The sequence below is a fragment of the Miniopterus schreibersii genome (assembly GCF_964146895.1).
Source record: "Miniopterus schreibersii genome assembly, chromosome: 3".
Classification (NCBI taxonomy): Eukaryota; Metazoa; Chordata; class Mammalia; order Chiroptera; family Miniopteridae; genus Miniopterus; species Miniopterus schreibersii.
Window position 1 is genome coordinate 12,583,418 of NC_138103.1, and position 18,875 is coordinate 12,602,292.

Sequence of the window (18,875 nt, forward strand, 5' to 3'; positions counted from 1 at the left end):
ACAGAGTAAAAAGACAACCTATGGATTGAAAGAAAACATTTGCAAATCATGTATAAGGGATTAACATCTAGAATATATAAAGAACTCATACAACTCCAGAACAAAAAGTCAAGTAACCCAATTAAAAAATAAGTGAAGGCCCTGCTGGGCCTGGCTCAGCTGTTGAGCGCTGACCTAGGATCCAGGAGATCGTGGTTCGATTCCTGGCCAGAGCACATGCCTGGGTTGTGGGCTCGATCCCCAGTTGGGGGCATGCAGGAGGCAGCCGATCAATGGCGACTCTATCATCATTGATGTTTCAACTCACTCTCCTTCTCCCTTCCTCTCTCTGAAATCAATAAAGCTATATTAAAAAAATAATAATAATGATAAGTGAAGAATTTAAATAGACATTTCTCCAAAGATATACAAGTGACCAAGAAGCATATGAAAATATATTCAACATCACTAATCTTCAGAGGAATGCATATCAACACCACAATGAAATATTTTCTCACACCCATTAGGATGACTACTATAAAAAATCCAGAAATAACAAGTGTTGGTGGGAATGTGGATAAATTGGAACTCTTGGGTACTGTTGGTGGGAATGTCAAATAGTAAAGCCACTAGGAAAATAGTGTGGTACTTCCTCAAAAAATTAAAAATAGAATTACCATATGATCCAGCAATTCCACTTCAGAGTATATACCAAAAAGAATTGGAAACAAGGACACAAATAGATATCTCTGCACACCCATGTTCAAAGCACACAGTAGCTAAAACATGGGAGCAACTCAAGTGTCTATTGTGGATGGACGGAGAAACAAAATGTGGTATATATGTACAATGGAATATTATTCAGTCGCAAAAAGGAAGGAAATCCTGTCACATGCTACATGAATGAATGGACTTTGAGGACATCATGCTAAATGAAGTAAACCAGTCACAAAAAGACAAATACTGTATGATTCCACTCATATGCAGTATCTAAAGTAGTCAAATTCATAGAGATAGTAGAATGGCGGTTGTCAGGGACTGGGGGAGGGGGCAAAGGAAAGTTGTTTCATGGGTGTCGAGTTTCAGTTCTACAGATGAAAAAGTTCTGGAGATGTTTCACAACAATGTAAATATACTTAACATTACTGAACCGTATACTTAAAGATGGTTAAGATGGTTTTATGATATGTGTTTTTACCACAATTAAAAAAAATAGCTATCAGTCCACAAAAAGACATGAAGGAACCAAAAATGCATATTACTAAGTGAAAGAAGCCAATGTGAAAGGCTATACATTGTATGACTCCAACTATACGGTATTTGGGAAAAGATAAATCTTACAGAGACAGCAAAAAGATCAGTGGTTGCCAGTGGTTTGGGGACAGGGAAGGAGGGATGAATAGGTGAAGCATGGGGCACTTTTAGGGTGATAAAATTATTCTGTATGATGCTGTAATAGTGAGTACTGACACTATGCATTTGTCAAAACCCACAGAACGCACATCAAAGATGAACCCTATGGGCTTTAATAATAATGTAGCAATGTTGGTTTAATTGTAACAAATGCACCACATCAATGCAAGAATGGGAAGGGGAAGAGGGGATACGGGAACTCTTAGTACTATCTGCTCAATGTTTCTTGATCACCACTGCCTGGGTGCCTGGGATGCAGAGAGAGCAAATGGTCCTCACCGAGTTCTGGACTCTGAGGCACCTCAGGTGGTCACGGGAAACTTCAGGGAGGAACCTAGACCTAAGTTAAACCTCAAAGGACAAGTAGAACTTGCATTGGGAAGAGAAAGGCATTTGAAGAGGTAGAAAAGCATGAGCAAAGATGTGGAGGCATGAGCTTGTTAGCATGGGATGTGGAGGGGAAGAGATAGCCATGTCAGAAAAGTGGGTGGCAGGAATAGAGGGGCCGTGGGGGAGCACAAAGCTGGACGAGGGAGGGGCCAGTCCAGAAATGGCCTGGAAAGCCAGACTTCCCTTGGCAGACCTGTCCCAGGCTTTCCTGACACACCTCAGCAGGTTCCCAGGGTTCTTGGGTCACTCCTGGCAAAGCTTTCCCCACTACAGTTTAGTGAGCACTTGCTATGTGTCAGGCAGACACCAGGCACAGTCCAGGATTAGCTCTAAAGCACCACTCCACTGCACAGGATTCAATTTAGAGATGGAGATAGGCAACCAAGGACAGCAAGGGACAGAGATTGGCAGAAAGAACAGAGAGAGGGAGAGAGGACAGAGAGAGGCAGAGAGAGACAAGAAACACAGAGAGGCAGAAAGGGGACACAGAGAGAAAACAAGAATAGAAGGGGACAGAGGAACAGAGAGGGGACAACTATAGACAGTGGAAAGACAACAAGGGACAGAGACAGGGAAGTGAGAGATAAAGGAGAGGGAGAGACAGAGATGCTGGGTAAGAGAGACCCCCTCCTGTCAGCAAGGGCAACTCACACCTGAGTGGCAGAGCCATTGTGGAGAGCCAGCGGCCTGAATTCAAACACCAACTCCACCATTCAGGTGCTCTGTTACCTGGACAAGCCCAGAACCCTTGGTAGGATGATGGCAGCACCTTCCACGAGTCAGTAACAGTCTCGGCACATGAGCAGTTCCTAAAGACAGTTGGGCCATCTAAACAGTGCTCAGATTGGGTACTGGAGACTGGTCTGGTGCTAATGGGGGCCTACAGGCCCAGACAGAGGGGGTGGCATAAGCTGTGAGGGATGGCATGTCCCTGCTGGGCTCACAGGCACAGAGTGGGAGCTTAGCGGGAGCCTGGCTATCCATGAGGCCAGCGCACCCCCTAGTGGCTGCCTGGAGAAGCTTAGGTGGAGTTGGGTCCACGCCTTTCAGGGGAATCTCAGGCCCTGGAGGAAGAGCTGCTCCAAGGCAGGATGGGAGTCAGGCCGGGCACTAGGGAGGTTTCCTCACCAGCAGGGAGATGGTGCTAAGTGGTGGGAGGTTTTGGTGGGAAGCATCTCACAGCTTCCTCCCTATCACTCAGTGCCTGTCTCTCTCACACATGCCAAGGATACGCAGGGCAGAGAGGGTATCTCATTGGAGGGGGAGTTCAGAGCCTAAATGCAGGACTCTGACAGGTTGTTCCCCCCACCTGAGATGCCTGTCCCCTCCTCAGTGAGAGCTCATACCTAAGGACCAGTCCAGACCTCACTGTTCCTTGGAAGTCATGCTTACCAGCCTTTAGCCTAAGCAACAGCCACATGACCACCTTGTCCTGAAACAGCAGCCAATGTCTGAAACCCACTGTTTAATGAGCCAAATGGGGGGTGGGGGGGAGTTCATAAAGACTAGGAAATGGGTAAGTGAAATAAGCCAGTCAGAGAAAGACAAGTACCATATGATTTCACTTATATGTGGAATCTAATGAACAAACAAATAAGAAATAAGATAGAATCAGACTCATAGATACAGAGAACAGACTGACAGCTGTCAGAGGGAAGGAGGGTAGGGAAGCTGGGTGAAAAAGGTGAAGGGATTAGGCAAAAAAATCCAAACAACAAAAACTCTCACAGATACAGACAACAGCATGGTGTTTACCAGAGGGAAAGGGGGTGGGGGAGGTAGAAGAGGGTAAAGCAGGGATAGAGGGTGATGGAAGGAGGCATGACGTGGGGTGGTGAACACACACTACAATATACAAATGATGTATTATAGAATTGTACACCTGAAACCTATATAATTTTATTAACCAATGTCACTCCAAATAAATTCAATTTTTAAAAAAATTAAAAAAAAAAAAAAAGACTAGGAAATGGGGCCAAGGTGGGAAAAAAATAGAGTTGGAAATAGATCCCACCAAGTATGCAGACACAGCCTATTCTCCTTCAGAGGTGTTCTCAACCCCTCCCCCTCCCCCTCCCAACCAGCTCCTGTCCCCCATTCCCTCTCTGGGCCAAACTTCCCAGAAGAGCCCTTGCAGGCTTTTTCTCGCCTTCCCCCCACTCTTCACATGCAGCTTCAGGGCACAGTATACCCCAAAAGGTCCTGAAGGCCACCCACGTCCCCAAATCCAACAGGTGTGTGTCCTTCGCCTCTTTACAGACTCTTACCACATAGACACAGATAGTGCCTACCCTCCCATCTTCAGCTCAGCCTGCTGCCCAGAGCCCCAGTCCATGGACTCAAATGATACCTCCACTTGGATGTCTCAGGTACCTCAAACCCAAAAGGCCTACAACCAATACCTGGGAGTGCCCAATCTCAGTGCCAGGTTTCTCCTCCAGCCTATAACCCAGGAGCCAGCCTCACAACCCCCCACTCCTCACATCCAGCCCACACCAACCCGCAGCTCTCATCCCCAAGTCTTTCCCTCTGTACCACCTATGGTTGAGGACACTCCTCTTCTCCCCCAGAAGTTGTAGCATCTTCACTTTTGTTATGGGCCCCCTGCAATGCTCTGTCCACAAGGCCACTTTCAAAATGCAAATCTGCTCACTTCACACCACAGCCCATCCCTCTGGCTTTAAATATTACAGTGTTTTCGTTGCTTCTCCAGTAATAAGCACAACCCTTGTGCACTCGACTCTGCTCTCTGCACCCAGTCCTGCCTGGCCCCTGCACCCAAACCTGCAGCTTCTAGCATCTCTCTCTGTCCTATGCCATTAACCTTTCCTTCAGGCCAAGCCTTCCCAGCTCTGTTGACCAGCTCAAAGCACTTCATGTCTCTCTCTCAGATCCCATTTCACAGGTTAATTATTGTTTCATCTGTATGATCCCAACGCACATTGGCTGCCCACCTCATGGGACTGGGTGAGCACGGGGCCTGGTGTCAGCGAGGACCATGAGGTCTGCTGACTGAGTATGAGGGTTGACATGGTGTCCTGAGTCTAGATCCTCCTAAAAGTTTGGACAAATCAGAGAGGCAGGCAGGTGAGGCTGCCTAAAGTTTGTGACAGGAGCCAGATGGCTCAAACCAGAGCCCAGCAGGGCCAGCGGGGGCTTTACTTGGGCCCTTATCTGATAGGGACCCCAGGCCCTGGTACCAAGCAAGGTAGGGTAGGGGTTTGCAGATGCAGGTGTGAGCCAGAAAGTGGGAGGCCAGCTGATGTGGGGGAGGGGTTCGAGAAGGCCTATCCTTGGTGCTCTTCTGCCCCATAAATACCGCTCAGGCCTGATAGATATAGTGTAGAATGTGTGCCCACGACACCATAGCCCTGAGAAGAGCGGGGCATGCCTCAGGCCCCCCAAAGGCACTTACTTGAGCCTCACTGTCCACCTGCTTACCTTGCATATTGTGCTCACCAGGGCTCCATCCCGGCTCCAGACAGCACCCTGCACCAGGTCCCTGTGGGCTGCCAGCTCTGCAGAGAAGCAGCCAAGGTTAAGAGGGGCACCAGGGTACCCACACCCTACCCTGGGCAATGAGAACACAGGGAAGCAGGTGGGCATAGTTGGGGGTAACTCCTGGGGCAAAGGCAGCAGCCACCAGGGTCCCTTCTCAGGTGAGAGAAGCAAGGGCAGCAGCTCTTCCCAGATATGCTGTACTATATCCAGGGGCTCCTTCCTCAGCTCTACCATTATCAGGCCATGCCCCTACTCTAAAACCTTCCAAGGCTCCCTGCTCCTCACCCCACCACAACAGAACTGTTGTGCTGTGCTGAGGAGTCATGAAGCCCTCAGCACCGTGCTGGGCACAAGATATAGCCAGGGTGACTCCCTAATGACATCTGTCTGGTGACCTTCACCTCTGTTTCAAGGGTCAGGCTGGTCTCCTTGACTGTGCCAGGAACTCTTTGGAGGCAAATCCTGCACCTTGTATTTTCTTCTTTTCGTCTGTTTGTTTTTAAAGTATCAGGATTTTTTTTTAAATTGATTTCAGAGGGAGGAAGAGATAGAAACATCAATGATGAGAGAGAGTCATTGATTGGTTGCCTCCTGCACACCTCCGACTGGGGATCAAGCCTGCAACCCGGGCAATTGCCCTGACCGGAAATCGAACTGTGATCTCCTGGTTCATAGGTTGACTCTCAACCACTGAGCCATGCCAGCCAGGCTGCACCTTGTACTTTCCATCTCTTGAGGCCCAAGATGCCTCCATGGTGGGCACTGGCTGATGCTGTCAGGAGGGAACCCCTGAGACACCCAGTTATGCTACTAATGGCCCTTGGCCTCAGCCCCAACATGAGCTTGGCCTACCCGGGACACTGCACAGCTCTGGGGTGCCAGTCTGTTCTTTAACTCTCAGAGCCTTGTGTGTGTGTATCTAATTTATTGACTTTAGAGAGAGAGAGGAAGGGAGAGAGAGAAACATCAATTTGTGGTTCCACTTACTTATGCATTCATTGACTGATTCTTGTGCCCTGGATGGGATTGAATCTACAACCTTGGTGTATCGGGATGACACTCTAACCAACTAATCTACCTGGCTAGGGGTGAGCCTTGTCAGGGAGGGCTCTGCAAAAAGGACTGTGACACTACCACAAAAAATACCTGGGCTCAGGTGTGGTTTGCAATGCTGGGTCATAACGAGTCAAATACTGAGTAGTCTGGCCCAAAGTTGTCATCATCTATGCATGCTCTGGATGTCTGTGCCACTCCCTCCAAATTTCACATGCTGAAACCTAACCCCCACTGTGATAAAATTTGGAGGCGGGGCCCTTGGGAGGTGATTAGCTCATGAGGGGGGAGCACCCATGAATGGGATTTATACTCTTATAAAAGGGGCCCCAGAGAGCTGCCTCGCCTCTTCCGCCATGTGGAGACACAGGGAATAAGATAGCTGGCTACAAATCAGGAAGCAGGTTCTCACTAGACACCAAATCGGATGGCACCCTGACCTTGAACTTCTAGCCTCCAGAACTGTGAGAAATAAATTTCTATTGTTTATAAACCACCCAGTCTATGGGATTTTGTTATAGTAGCCCATACAGACTAGGACAATCTATATTGGGAAAATGAGAGAAAGAAACACATGGCAAGGCAGGGATGGGTTGGGGCTATGAGAGAGCAAAAAATCCTCACCTCCCAGGCAGAAGTCAACAGTTTTTTTTTTCAAAACTGAAATGACATACAACTCAAGAAATAACAGTATAAGAAAGTTATTTAGCAGTAGCCAGTTTGGCTCAGTGATTAAAGAGTCAGCCCGCGGACTGAAGGGTCCTGGGTTTGATTCTGGCCAAGGGCACATACCTTGGTTGCAGACTTGATCCCCAGCCCTGGCTGGGGAGCATTTGGGAGGCAACCAATCCATGTGTCTTTGTCAAGTCAGTGTTTCTCTCTCTTTTCCACTCTCTCTGAAAAGCAATGGAAAAAAATCCTCAGGTGAGGATTAAAGAAAAAAAAGAAGTTATTTAGACATGTGGAGGAAAAAGCAGAAAAAACATCTAAGTGAGATGAAAACAGATGCTATGGGAAATGGAGAGGGTGGGGTATTCATAATTAAGACTTGGTTTTATACTATGTAGAAGTAAGTTCTTGATACTTACTTTACAACTCATGACATAAACAAAGAAATGGAACATTATCCAGGAGGAGGCTGCACAGAGAGTGACATGTCTTGTATGGCCCATACCTGTTAGGGGCTGCTGCTTGGCTACATCCCAGACCTTCACGGCCGTGCCTGCCGTGCTCACCAGGATACCATCCACGGTGGGGTGGAATTGCAGGACCTCCACCTGGGTGTCCTCAGGGCCCAGCAGAAGCCCAGGCCCCGAGGGCAGTGCCTGGCCAGGGGCTGGCAGGCGCCATAGCTTAGTCTGTGGGAAAGAGAAGTCTGTGAGCCCAGGACAAGGAGGGGTCTCACTGTCTCCAGCCTGCCTTGCCTGGGGCTGCCCCCAACTCCAGGGATCATGCTTGGGAACGAGGCTGTGTGTGTGTGTTGGGGAAAGGAGGGAGACCTGGCTCAGGATCGTTAGTGTAGTTGAAGACTGGGAGGAAATGGGAGCAGGGGAACCAGGGGCTCTGATCCATCTCTTCCAGGCCTCCCATACCACCCCAGCCCTGCTGCCCTCAGGCAATCAAGCAGCAGGACAGCAGGTCACAGACAGGGCTCTGGCAAGTGCACAGGAGTATATGGGAGCTGGTATGGGTTAAGGAACTAAGAAAGCCTGGGCTAGCCAAGCCCTGTACTGCAAGTCTGTGGAGGAGCTGAGGTATAGTGTGTGGGGGGGCTGGACTTGGAGGGAGCAGGGCCCCAGAGGCTCAAGGGGCTCAGAAGGCCCCAACTAGGAGTGGGTGAGGCATTTAGAAGCTCTTCCAATGGCTTAACTCACCATTCTATCTGCTGAGCCCGTGGCCAGGAGGAAGTCATCAAAGGGAGAGAAGTCCAAGTCTGTGACCAGGTCTGCGGGAGAGGAATAGATTACTCAGGCCAAATAAGAACCTGCCAAAACATCCGGCTTCCAGCCCAAGATGCTCTTTTCCCAAGGCCGGGAATCAAAGCCCAGGGCTTCAGAGGTGATACCTCTGTACACACAGCAGAAAGCTCAAAGTTCTAGAAGGAGGGAGCCTCTACAAACCATGGGCAAATGCCATAGGCCTGCCTACAACACGTTTTCCGGAGAGCCCTGTGGACACAGGGTGGCCAAAGACCTGGAATGGAGAGGTCAGCAGGAGAAAGGGCAAAAAGCTCCTTGGATTGCCCCCGCTGGTATGGCTCAGGTGGCTGAGTGTCATCCCATGCACCGAAAGGTCACTGGTTTGATTCCTGGTCAGGGCTCATAGCCAGGTTGTGGGTTCAATCCCCGGTCAGGGTGCATGCAGGAGGCAGCCGATCAAGGACTCTCTCATCATTGATGTTTCTGTTTCTCTCTCTCCCCCTCTCCCTTCCTCTCTCTGAAATCAATAAAGACATATTTTAATTAATTAATTAATTAAAAAGAAAAGGTATTTCTATTAAAAAACAAAACAAAACAAAACCTCCTCAGATTACCAGGAAACTGCAGTCACCTAAAATCCAGAGCCCAGCCTGGCCAGGCGTTGCCCAGCAGTTGAGCATCAACCTAGGATCCAAGAGATCGCAGCTTAATTCCTAGTCAGGGCATGTGTGCAGGTTGCGGGCTCTATCCCCAGTCGGGGGCATGCAGGAGGCAGCCAATCGATGATGACTCTCATCATTGCTGTTTCTATCTCTCTGTCTCCCTCTCCCTTCCTCTCTCTGAAATCAATAAAGATCTATTAAAAAAAATAAAAACAAAATAAAATCCAGAGTCCAGCACAAGGCTTAGCTCCAGAATATGTAAATGAATACAGTGCTGGCCCCCAAGGATTCACAAACCACTCAGACCAACTGGCCCTCAGCACTTCTTCAGGGAGACACACAGGTCTGTGCAGATACAATGAACAGCAAGCTGTGCCCACAGGGATAATCCCAAGATCAGGGGCAGGGAAACCTTTGATGAGGGGATGGTGGGCCCTGGAGGAAGTGGCAGGCAGAAGGGGAAGAAAGTGGTTGTAACATGCCCGACCTAGGAGTTTTCTGCCCCATTACTTCCCCCGAAGCCAGGAATGACTAGTCCAAGCAAGGGAGTGTACCTGATCTGCACCCCAGCTAATAGATTTTCTCTTAAGAAAATTAAACATGAACAGGAAGGCCTAGCAATACAGTGCTTTAGGGACTGGCCTGGGTGCAGGGTTGCCAGCTTAGAGGGAGCTGGCAGCTCCCATGCCAGGACCCTCCTAAGACCTACCCATCCAGCTGCTCCTTCGGTTCTGGAAGCTCCCCAAGAATCTCCCAATAAATTTATTTTGGGTTAAGCAAGCTGAAGTTGGTTTCTGTTCTTTGAGACCAAAAACTTGAACTTCCTGGCTCGGGGTGTGGGTGGAGGGGTAGGGGTGTGGGTGGGGAAGGGGCTATACAGAGTGAACCAGAGCCCAGAGGGGAAATGAGGCTGGGGGGCAAAGACGAGGCCAAGGCTTGGGTGTTGAGGGGGATGTGAGCAGGACAGCCAGGCCTACATCACCACAGTAAAAAGCAGACTGGCCACCCTACTGCCTGCCCCTCCACAGGGCCAAGCACTACATTTTCCTCCTGGCCAGAGATAAGAGAAGGGGCTGTATGAGGACAGGTACCCCTTGGGACAGCCTCAGGCTGGACTCCTAGCCACAAACCCCTGCTGCCGCACCCTGTGGGCTCCACACTGGACAGGGCAGGCCCTAGGCCCAAAGCAGCAGCCAATGTAGGCAGCCTGGCACACTGAGGGAATGAGAAGTAGCAATGTGGCCTGTTTGAGTGCCTGGCTATGTTGGAAGTCTGAGTACTTCAAGTGCATTTATCTTACCAAATCCTTAGTGACCCACCAGGATGGTACTGTGGCATCATCACCCAAGTGGAGGACAAGGACACTTGCCCAGAGCTACACAGCTAAGAAAGGACAAAGCTGAGGGCCAGGCCAGGCAGTCTGGCTTCAGAACCTACATTCTCAGCAAATCATCACATTGCCTTTCCCAAATTGGAGCAGACCCCACAGCCTAGACATGCAGAAAGGCCCTCTAGGTGCCTCCCTGCCCTCTGCTACCCTAGGAAGCTAGGCTGAAGGGCCACTTGGCCCTGAGACAAGACAGAAGGCACCCCAAGGGTGGGCATCCTGAAGACAGGGCAATAGCCAGAGCCTAGCCCACCACCACTGGCACCTGGTGCCTTGAGGGCAGGTTCTGAGGGAGGTGGAGCTCAGTTACTCCCACAGCAGCTTCCCAGAAAGGTTGCTCCTGCAGGGAAAGGCTGAATAGTTGGAGCTACAGTGAGGCTACAACCTGCCAACAGAAGCTGGTCCAGCTTCTGTTTGGAGTCCCCAAGTCATAGGGCACTCACCACCTCACAAACATCACCAATTTGGGGCAACTCCCCCTTGAGTAAAAAGCATCTAAAAGCAAGCAGCATGGTGCCTAAAAACACAGGGTCAGATACATCTAGGTTCCAATTATGGCTCTGCCAGCAGCAGTACCAACATTGGCAAGTTCCTAACTTATCTGAATCTCAGTTTTCCTAGCTGAAAATGGGTTACTTTAAAATATACTTCACAAAGGTGTGAGAGTAGATGAGAAAGCAGACTTCTTACATATGCTGCAGCACAGGTGGATCTCAGAGCATTATTCTAAGTGAAAGAGGCCAGATTCAAAAGACCATGCAAGGTATTTTCCATTTATGTGAAATGTTCAGAAAAGGCCAGTATATAGAGCAGAGGCTGGCAAACATTTTCTGGAAAGGGTAAGGTAGTAAATGTTTCAGGGTTTGAGGGCCATATGGTCCCTGCTCAAGGCTGCAGTTGTTGGGAGAAAGTAGCTACAGACTTGCCATCAATGAAGAGGACTGGCAGTGTTCCAAAACAACAGTTTACAAAGACAGGCAGCAGGCCAGATTTGGCCAAACCAGTAGTTTGCAGACCCCAGCTGCAGAGGCAGAAAGTAGATCAACAGTTGCCTGAGGCTGCAGTGCCTGAGGTGGAAATGGTTTAAGTGCAAAGGGGCATGAAGGATCTTCTGGGGAAATGTTCTAAAACTGCATGGTGATATACACAACCCTGAAACTTTAATAAGAGTCATCAAAAACAGTAATGTTGATATGTAAATGATATCTTGATAAAGTTATAAAAACTTTAAAAGAGGATTAGACAAGAGAAAAAAAAGGACATAGAGAGGTCTTCATCAATCTTCATTACTGTTATTTTAATAACTGCTATCATCATGATTCCTACATTGAGCTGCACACCCACAACAGGGACCAAAGGTTAGCCCCTTTCTCTCACCTAAGGTGACCCAACAAACAGCCAGGAACACAGGCCAGAGGGGCTGGGCCCACAGCTGCCAAAGCTGGACTGCGAGAGGAGGAGGCAACCAGGCACCGCCCTAGGGAAAAAAACTGTTTCCTGAAAGTGGGCAGGCTGCCAGGCAGGTTGTTGGGAGTCCCCAGAAGTAGCTATGGCAGACAAAAGCTCTTTGTGAGGGTCCATCTCTGGCCCTGCAGCCCAGTCCATACCCTCTTTGGAGGGCACTGAGGAGCCTGGCTGGGGAGGAGGCCTGGTGGCAAGGGGTGGTCTCCTAGGCTCCAGGAAAGGACACAGGTTTAAGAACCACATAGGGTTGAATCCTCCGCAGTAACAGGGAGCCAGCATCAGGGAGTCTGGTGCAGGTTGGTGCATATCCCTCTTCCTTTCAGCTTAACCTGGAGTACCTAGCCTCCCTCCTCTCTGCCCAGGCTCAAATTCTCTACCAGGATTTAACCTTCCAATATGGACCCCACCTGTCAGAAGGAACAGTGAAAAACCAGGAGGGACTTGGAAAGCCACAGGCCTGTGAGACCAGGTGAGTATGAATCCCTGGCTCCAGAGAAGGAGGGCAAGTTCCAGACTTCCCGGGTTTAGCCCCCACTCACCAGAATGGCAGCACAGGTGGGTCACGTGTCTCTTGTCCTCTCCTTTGCCTTCCAGAGGCACAATGCCCAGCACACCTGCCAAATAAATACAGAAGCTCTGACTTCCAGCCTAATGGGGACCATTTACCTCCCAGCCTAGGACTCCCAAGGTACACAAGATCCAAAAGCTCAGCCTTGGGCCTTCACAGAGCCTCTACCAATCGTAAGATCATATCCCTCTAGACAGTGATTGGCCCAGGGTTAGTTGCTTGCCCCACATAAGAACCTTCCGTGACACTGAAGATACAGAAAATACTAGGGAAAGAGGCTCTTTCTGGTGCTGGGGGTCATAAGAGGTAAGGTGCCAGCAGCTGACATTTTCCCCAGCTTTACCAAAGAAAGAAGCCATCACCTAAGGGCAACAGAGCTGAGAGGCAAGAGGGAAGCCAGGGCTGATGGCATATGTGAACCTCTGGATACAGCTAGACTTCTTAGTTATATAAGCCAAAAAGGTATCATTTTTGCTTAAGTCAGTTTGAGGTTTGAGTTATCACTGGCAACCAAAAGAATCCCAACTAATACAAGGAGCTTTACAAATCTTTGTATGTATTCCTATTGACCCCAGCCACCCCCAGGCTCCCAGACAAGAGTGGCTATAGCATATGAAAACAATTGGAAAACAAAGGCAATAGCTCCCTCCCACCCTCCTGGCCATGCTCTTGAAGACCACAGCCAACAGTGGTTTATACAAAGTATATACACACATTCTAACCAAAACTGATCTGAATACTGCATGTTGAGCAGTTTGTAGGGGTCTAAGGCCCTACATAGTGCTGACTTCTGAGCCCTGAGAGGCCCCTCCAATCCTCCAGCCTGCAATGAGTCTGCCCTTCTGCCCCACCCTATTTGCGTAACAATATCTGAATCTCCACACTCATGCCCACCTCCATACCTGTACGGTCAGAGTTGAAGGCGATCAAGCTGCAGCTGGATTTGATATGGTTCCCATAAGATGGGGTAGTTCCTGCTCGAATGTCACTGATCCAGGCCTGGAAATAAAGAATAAGAGCCCGGAAAGCAAGGGCTCTGCAAGTGCCTAAAACAAGGGTGAGGCATAATTCAGGGAACCTTAAAGTTGCACCATTGAGAGATGCATTCCTTTGTATCAAACCCTGTCCCCATTCACACAGTCCCTTAGAAAATGCAAAATGTTCTTGAAATGATAACCTAAGTCATAAAGGGGCCAGATTTGCTTATTAAATCAGTTGTCTAACAAGGGAGAAGAGGCTATCAAAAGCAAGCTCAGGCTGAATGAAATCAAGGGCCTAACCGGGCAGTGTTCACTCACATTTGTGTGTTGTTTCTGTTAAAAGGAACAGAGAGAAACAGAGAACAGAGAAGTGAGCACCTAGACAGAATACAGACTCAACTTCCTCAATTGTATTGCTTAAGACCTCCACCTGAGTCCAAGGGTTTCCGCCAAACACCAGGAGAAAACACCCAAGCTCAGAGAAGGGTAAAATCAAGGCCTTTCCATGAAATCCCATAGATGGTGAATGAAACACTGCCATGAAAAGGCAATAATGTTAACATCCCCACACCTGAAGGAGCAGAGGAGCACTTTTTCTGAAACTAAGATAGGCGAGGCCCACGTTTTCTCTTTTGGTATCAAAACATCATTCAACACTCCTTCCTGCCACCCAACAATTGAGCACTCACATTTCTCAGTCCACCCAACCACAGTGTCCTGGAAACCACCTCTACCACCCAAGTTTCATTTTCAATCTTCACTTGCCTCCGATAGAACATTATCACTTTGCATTATTTTTCCTTCCTGATTCATGTTTATGGTACAAATACAATGATAGGAAATAACTTTGAAAACAAGAAGAGATCACCTGTTCTATCTCCCTAACATAAAACTTTTAAATTCCCTCCATAATCTGTGTTTCCATGCCTATCTGTTTACCTTGCTGGACTGAGGACCACCCAGGAACAAGCCCCAGGGATCCTCAAGGACACTCCCGACCCCTCCAAGCAGAACTTACTGCATTCAGAGGGATGATCTTGATGCAAATGTGAAAAGCTCTCCCCCTATCCCCACACCATCTCCTTTCCTTACTCCTCATTGCACTCAGAATAAAAGCCAACTTTTTCCTGTGGCCTTTGGATTCTGCAAGATCACTCTGGATTCATTGAGCAACATGGTTCCCCATCACTGCCTTCCATCCACCATGGCCCACTTTCCGTTCCTCCACCAGGCACTTTCCCACCCCACTCTTCCTCTAGCCGGCTGCTTCTCACCCTTCTTGCCTCAGCTTAAATGTCACTTCCTCCCAGCAGCCTGCCCCTGACCACCCTGGTGAGATTAACCCCCATCTCACTGTCCATCTCCATCCCTGCACCCTTTCCCAATTATTCAGGGCATTTATTAAAACTTGCAATGCCCTTGCATGCCTGTCTGCTTGCTGGCTGTCTCCCTCATGAGGCTGTACGCAACACAGAGGAAGGAAAGTGCTGTCCTATCCACTGTTGTGGCTCCAGCAACTGGGCACATTACATGGGAGGTGCAGAGGAAATACAGTCCAGATGATGAAAACTTGGGATCTACCCCAGGCCGCCCTGACGTGCGTTGGCCCCTGATAGAGTCACTACATAGGGTCAGTTCCTAGGCTCCCTTCTTGGAGGACATTCCCTGGCCTTCCAAATAACATGGGGAGCAGCTGACCAGGGGTGGCATCATCTCTGAAGCACACTCCTCATCAGGCCCACTGCCCTTCAGGGGCCCGAGGAGTCCCCCAGTCTCTGGGATCCATCTCCTCGGGCTTCTCGAGGCCCCACCCAAGCCTCTGGCAGCATCACCCCGAGTAAGGGAAGAACCAGCCGCGAGAGGAGGAAGCGCCGGCGGAAACCCGAGGGAGAGGCGCGCCTCCGGACGAGCGGCTCCCCGCGTCCAACTGACACAGCTGGACTCGCCAAGGCCAGCGCAGAAAGAGGCATCTCTCCACACCCCAGCCCCAGGCAGGAGAGGTTGGAACGGCGGGGAGGAGGAGCCGGCGCTAGAAGCGGTGGAGCTGCGGCTCCACCGCGAGGTCGACCGGAAGCCGGGAAGGCAGGCAGCCTCGCGGGCCTCAGGCCTCGGCCTGGCCGGGTGGGCTGCGCCACCTCGGGGGTCCCGGGACTAGGCAGGCGGGCCGACAGACCGCGGGGCTCACGGAGCGGCCAGAGAGCGTCCCGGGAGCTGCGGCCGCTGCCTGCTGGGTGGCGACGGGGCGGCCGGGACGCCGGTCCCAGGCCTGAAGGGGGCGCCTCGGGACAGACGGGGTTCGGGGATCCCGGCGCGGGGTCAGGGGAGGGGAAGGGAGTGCGGGACCCGCGGGCCGGGCTCACCTCACGGCGGGGCGGCCGGGCCTCCGTATGCCGGAACTTAGACACCTTGAAGCGGCTCATTGCAGCAGGGACAGTAGCGAGCCCGGCTTCGAGGACTGGGGCGTCGGCTCTCAGGTGCACAGCGAGCAGCCGCGTCTCCCTCGGCCTCCAGCTCCACCCGCCGCCCGCCGCCCACCGCCCTCGGCCACGCCCCTGCTCACCCCGGCCAATCGTAGCCGGCTCCGGCCCGCTGGGCCACGCCCCCTGCTCTTCTCCCTTCGCGCGCGGCGCCGGCCCCGCCCCCCCGACCAATCGCTGCAGGATCGCAGGGCGAAGCCAGGCCCGGATGGCTTAGAGGCTGACTGCACGAGCGGGAGGTCATGTGCAGTACGCTGACAGCCCCCGGCCGAGCGGTGCGTGCGTGGGGACTAGAGGCAACAGCAGCAATTTTTTGTGCAGGGATTTGCCCCCAGAGGCTTTCCAGGGGATGGGGCGGGGCGGGGCGCGCCGCGCCCTCCCTGGGGAGGAGAAACCGCAGGACTGAACTAGCTCCATTTCAGGGACCGTGAACTCGGTCCCTGAGAGAGGAGCTGCTGGTCCAGGCAGCGGAGGAACTCGAGCCCAGGTCTGCCTCCAATCCTTGTCCGTGGGGTCTACCCTACAGCCTCTGCATCCTACCCACCCTGCTTAGGCCGGGTGGTCACTGTGGGAGAGATGGGGCTTTCAGCATCCCCTTATTAGGGCAGGCCTTGGCTTCAGGCCTTGGGCGCGGAGAGGCAGGGCTCCTCTAATGAAATCAATGTATCATTTACAGATAAGCTGAAAGAGCGAAAGCTAAGGGCAATGGAGAATCCATTAAATAGTAAATGTGCCCAATCGGCACTGCTTGCTTAGTCTAGGGGCAACTCAGGAGAAAAGAGCGTGGGTTCATTTCATCTGGGGCTATTCATTGCACAAGCATTTCTCTTCCTTTAAAAACTGACTTCCTGCGTGATTCCAGAATATGCTGTCTGCTTGAGGACAGAACACCTGCTCAGGCGTGTCTGGAAAACGGACTTTGATCTAAGGAACACGACTAAATGGTTGGAAGTGCCAATTGCTGTGAAAATTCCCTTTGCGTAGCCTGCTGCAGACAGAGCCTCACCGAGGCAGGCTGTACGCGGGGGGTTTCTGAAAGCTTGGCCTGGCAATGGGCACAGATGGATACCAAAATGTGAGTTCTCTTTTCAGTTCAGTGAGGACAAAGAGGCAACTTACCAGTTTCTCTACTAAGTAGAGTAACTTTGTTCTCCATAAACTAAAACTGGGAGGTCAGTCTTGCTGACTAAAGCCTAGGATTTGGAATTCTAAGCAGTCTGGCAGCTTTCTCATGATGCACACTTTTCAGGCTTGAATTCCAGCAGCTTTGGAAGAGGCACCATCAGTGCAGCCTTGAGTTGGTTGTGGTGTTCACTTACTGCAGACATTGCTTTTTTTTTGGTAATATATGTAATTTTATTACAAAATTTTTTAAAAAAACAAAATGCAACAGTCTAGAAAAAACAAAATTTACTATTGATACTAATTCCTATGAGTTTGCTGTGCTACCATACACAAGTCAAGAAATTAAAGAAACCTTTAAATATTTAGAAACCTTTAACATCAGAAGCCTTAAAATCTAACTGTATGTAGTAGCCCCTCAAAAAGCTACAACCTGCATTTTTATAAAAGTATTTTCTCTACAAAGAATCTTATCAGCTATACAAAAATCTGTACAGTTTTTATACTGAAGCTAATATTGAGCTGCACTTGAATTCACATTCTTAGCAAAACAATTGCCTGAGAGCACACACACATATTCCATACACATCATTACAGGATAGCCATTTATTCTTCATCATCCTCCTCTTCATCATCATCATCTTCCTCCTCCTCCTCATCTTCTGGTTCGTTCTTCTTCTTTAGCCTGTTGGCCTGCCAGGGCCCTTCTTTCCTACTTCACTTTTGCCCTTGGCACGGTATGCAGCAATATCCTTTTCATATTTCTCCTTTAGCTTAGCTACTTTTTGTTCATACGGTTGCGTATCTTTGACTGATTGTTCAGACCACATTTCGTCCAACTGTTTTGCAATATCCCCAATGGATAAACCAGGGTGTTCACTTTAGATCTTTGGGCGATGTTCAGAGCAAAACAGGAAGAAGGCAGATGGAGGCCTTTTAGGAGCATTGGGATCTTTTTTCTTCCCTTTCTTATCGCCTTTGGGAGGAACATAATTTTTCATCTCCCGGTCATAGTGAGCTTTGTCACTCTTTGCCATATCTTCGAACTTTGACTTTTCCTTTGCAGACATAGTCTTCCATCTCTCCGAACATTTCTTGGAGAATTCGGAAAAATTGAAGGAAGAGTCTGGGTGTTTCTTCTTGTGCTCTTCCCGACAGGTTTGCACGAAGAAGGCATACGAGGACATCTTGCCCCTTGGCTTGTTGGGGTCTCCTTTACCCATGGTGACAGACCTGGTGGTAGGTTTTCCTCAGAGTCCCGCCGGGCGGCCGGGTCTGACCAAGACGGTTCCCTCGCTGGGCTCCGGCTTGAACTGGCTTATCGCCCAGATATTGCTTTTTTTAAAAATTGTGATAAAAACATGTAACAAAGTTTACTATTTTTATTTCAAAATTTTTTTTGATTGATTTTTAAAAAATATGTCTACTGATTTCAGAGAGAGGAAGGGAGAGGGAGAGAGAGAGAGAAACATCAATGATGAGAGAGTCATCATTGATCGGCTCTCTCCTGCACACCCCCTACTGGGGATTGAGCTTGCAACCCAGGCATGTGCCCTGACCTGGAATCAAACCTCAGTCTCCTGGATCAAATTTTGATGTTCAACTGCTGAGCCATGCCGGCTGGGCTTATTTATTGATTTGAGAGAGAGAAACATACATTTGTTGTTCCACTTATTTATGCATTCATCGGTTGATTCTTGTATGTGCCCTGACTGGGGATCAAACCCCCAACCTTGGTGTATCAGGATGATGCTGTAACCAACTGAGCTATCTGGCCAGGGCTCAAGTTTACCATTTTAAAGAATACGGTTCAATAGTGTTAAGGACATTGACAGTGTTGTGCAACAGATAGTCTTAAGATGGTAAGTTTTATGTGCATTTTCTCACAATAAAATTTTTTTAAAATATAAATCAAATATACATTTATTGTAAAGTTCATGTAACCCCTGCAAATTTGCTT

General features: G+C 49.6%; 1 protein-coding gene and 1 pseudogene across 2 annotated transcripts in view; both read right to left on the reverse strand.

Annotated features, from left to right (window-relative positions):
• LOC308555143 (coronin-7) overlaps positions 1–15,836 on the reverse strand; it is a 55,894-nt gene extending 40,058 nt beyond the window's left edge. Inside the window, exons 1-6 of the mRNA XM_081133026.1 lie at positions 15,677–15,836; positions 13,239–13,335; positions 12,308–12,382; positions 8,211–8,281; positions 7,511–7,694; positions 5,224–5,300 (exon numbers count right to left, since the gene is read on the reverse strand). Coding sequence (XP_080989152.1) covers positions 5,224–5,300; positions 7,511–7,694; positions 8,211–8,281; positions 12,308–12,382; positions 13,239–13,335; positions 15,677–15,736 — 564 coding nt within the window. The 5' untranslated portion in view covers positions 15,737–15,836. The remainder of the gene's footprint in view (positions 1–5,223; positions 5,301–7,510; positions 7,695–8,210; positions 8,282–12,307; positions 12,383–13,238; positions 13,336–15,676) is intronic.
• A 1,438-nt stretch (positions 15,837–17,274) lies between these two features.
• Positions 17,275–18,149, reverse strand: LOC308554678 (high mobility group protein B2 pseudogene; annotated as a pseudogene). The gene has a single exon. The product of its transcript is annotated as a high mobility group protein B2 pseudogene (transcript).
• Positions 18,150–18,875: the final 726 nt, after the last annotated feature.